We start from the raw sequence: 2,022 nt of genomic DNA, 5'->3' as shown, positions 1-2,022 counted from the left end.
CATTTTTTAATTTTGCCTGTTAAGATCCCCCTTCATAATTTTTATGCTCTTGTGAGGACAAAAGTAAAACATGTTTAATCTTATGACATTGCTTTCAACAAGCAGGAAGAATATAAGCAACAAATGAAGAAGGGTGAGATGAGATGTGGGGAGCCGATATAGGGTTAAGCCTCGGACTGACCTGTTGGCAAAGTCACAAACAAGTCTTCTTCCGAATCTTAAGCAAATCCAATCTGAGAGGTGGCCGCTGATTTACATGCACTGTCATTTAAAAAATAAAAATGGGGGAATTTGCCGGAAGCGGTCCATCCTTGTTGTTTGACACAGTCGCTGCAGGGAAGAAACATCTGCACAGCATATGTTTCAAGGTACCTGGGGCATATGGCATACTGTGCTTAATATGTTTGCTTCCCTTCTTAGCGCTATGTGTTTTAACCAAGGTCACCTCTCCCAGATAGGTTGTAGGGATTAACAGGACTAAGGAAGGGAATAAAACCCCTTAACTAAGTGCCAGGCGGGTAGTTAATCACTTTAACTATGAACAATAGGCTTAAGCTACATAATCTTTACTTAGGATAACCTCCTTCAGTTACTTCCTTGTAGCTTAATAGAACAATAGAGTAACCTTGGAATGGAGATAAGAAACACCCTAACCTTTGGAATAGAATGGATAGGATTAAAATGAACTGGTATAAATACAGATGTAACAGGACAATAGACACAGAACTTGGCTGGAGATCCTGGCTAGAGAAACTGCCTAGGCTGCTGATCAACTGAATGCTGTGTCTGTGTCATTCCTTCTCTGCCGACTTCATCCACACCTTTGGGAACCCCTGGACCTGCTGGGGTTGGACCCCAACATATGGCACAGTAGTTCCTGCAGGTTCTCTCTTCTGTCTTCGGAGCCAGTGGCCCTCCCTGTGCTGAGCAGCTAGGAAGCCCCTGTCAGCGAGCTCATAGGAGCTTGAAACCGTCATCACCTCTCTGACTCTTACCAGGAGGGAAACATGGTTGAAGCTGATCGCCCAGGAAAGCTCTTCATTGGTGGCCTCAATACAGAAACAAATGAGAAAGCCCTTGAAGCTATATTTGGCAAATATGGACGGATAGTGGAGGTACTCTTGATGAAAGATCGTGAAACCAACAAATCAAGAGGATTTGCTTTTGTCACCTTTGAAAGCCCAGCAGATGCTAAGGATGCAGCCAGAGATATGAATGGAAAGTCCTTAGATGGAAAAGCCATCAAGGTAGAACAAGCCACCAAACCATCATTTGAAACTGGTAGGCGTGGACCACCTCCACCTCCAAGAAGCATAAGCCCTCCAAGGGGTCTTAGAGGTGGAAGAGGAGGAAGTGGAGGAGCCAGGGGACCTCCCTCACGTGGAGGGCACATGGATGATGGTGGCTATTCCATGAATTTTAACATGAGTTCTTCCAGGGGACCACTTCCAGTAAAAAGAGGACCACCACCGAGAAGTGGGGGTCCTCCTGCTAAAAGATCTGCTCCTTCAGGACCAGTTCGAAGCAGCAGTGGAATGGGAGGAAGAGCTCCTGTATCTCGTGGAAGAGATAGTTATGGAGGCCCACCTCGAAGGGAACCCCTGCCTTCCCGTAGAGATGTTTATTTGTCCCCAAGAGATGATGGATATTCTACTAAAGACAGCTACTCAAGTAGAGATTACCCAAGCTCCCGTGATACAAGAGATTATGCTTCACCACCAAGAGGTTATACTTATTGTGATTATGGTCATTCCAGTTCACGTGATGACTATCCATCAAGAGGCTATAGTGATAGAGATGGCTATGGTCGTGATCGTGACTATTCAGATCATCCAAGTGGTGGTTCCTACAGGGATTCCTATGACAGTTATGGTAACTCACGTAGTGCTCCACCTACACGAGGGTCCCCGCCATCTTATGGTGGAAGCAGTCGCTATGATGATTACAGCAGCTCACGTGATGGATATGGTGGAAGTCGAGACAGTTACTCAAGCAGCCGAAGTGACCTCTACTCAAGTGGTG

At 45.8% G+C, this 2,022-nt stretch overlaps 1 protein-coding gene across 1 annotated transcript in view; it reads left to right on the top strand.

Moving 5' to 3' along the window:
- Positions 1-988: 988 nt before the first annotated feature.
- The window catches only part of LOC102419627 (RNA-binding motif protein, X chromosome-like), a 12,209-nt gene continuing 11,175 nt past the window's right edge, over positions 989-2,022 (top strand). The window contains exon 1 of the mRNA XM_006096604.1: positions 989-2,019. Within this exon, the coding sequence (XP_006096666.1) occupies positions 1,008-2,019 (1,012 nt within the window). The 5' untranslated portion in view covers positions 989-1,007. The remainder of the gene's footprint in view (positions 2,020-2,022) is intronic.

Source organism: Myotis lucifugus, unplaced genomic scaffold (assembly GCF_000147115.1).
Source record: "Myotis lucifugus unplaced genomic scaffold, Myoluc2.0 scaffold_182, whole genome shotgun sequence".
Classification (NCBI taxonomy): domain Eukaryota; kingdom Metazoa; phylum Chordata; class Mammalia; order Chiroptera; family Vespertilionidae; genus Myotis; species Myotis lucifugus.
The sequence above is the reverse complement of the archived record's forward strand: the minus strand, read 5'-3'. Positions and strand labels throughout refer to the sequence as shown.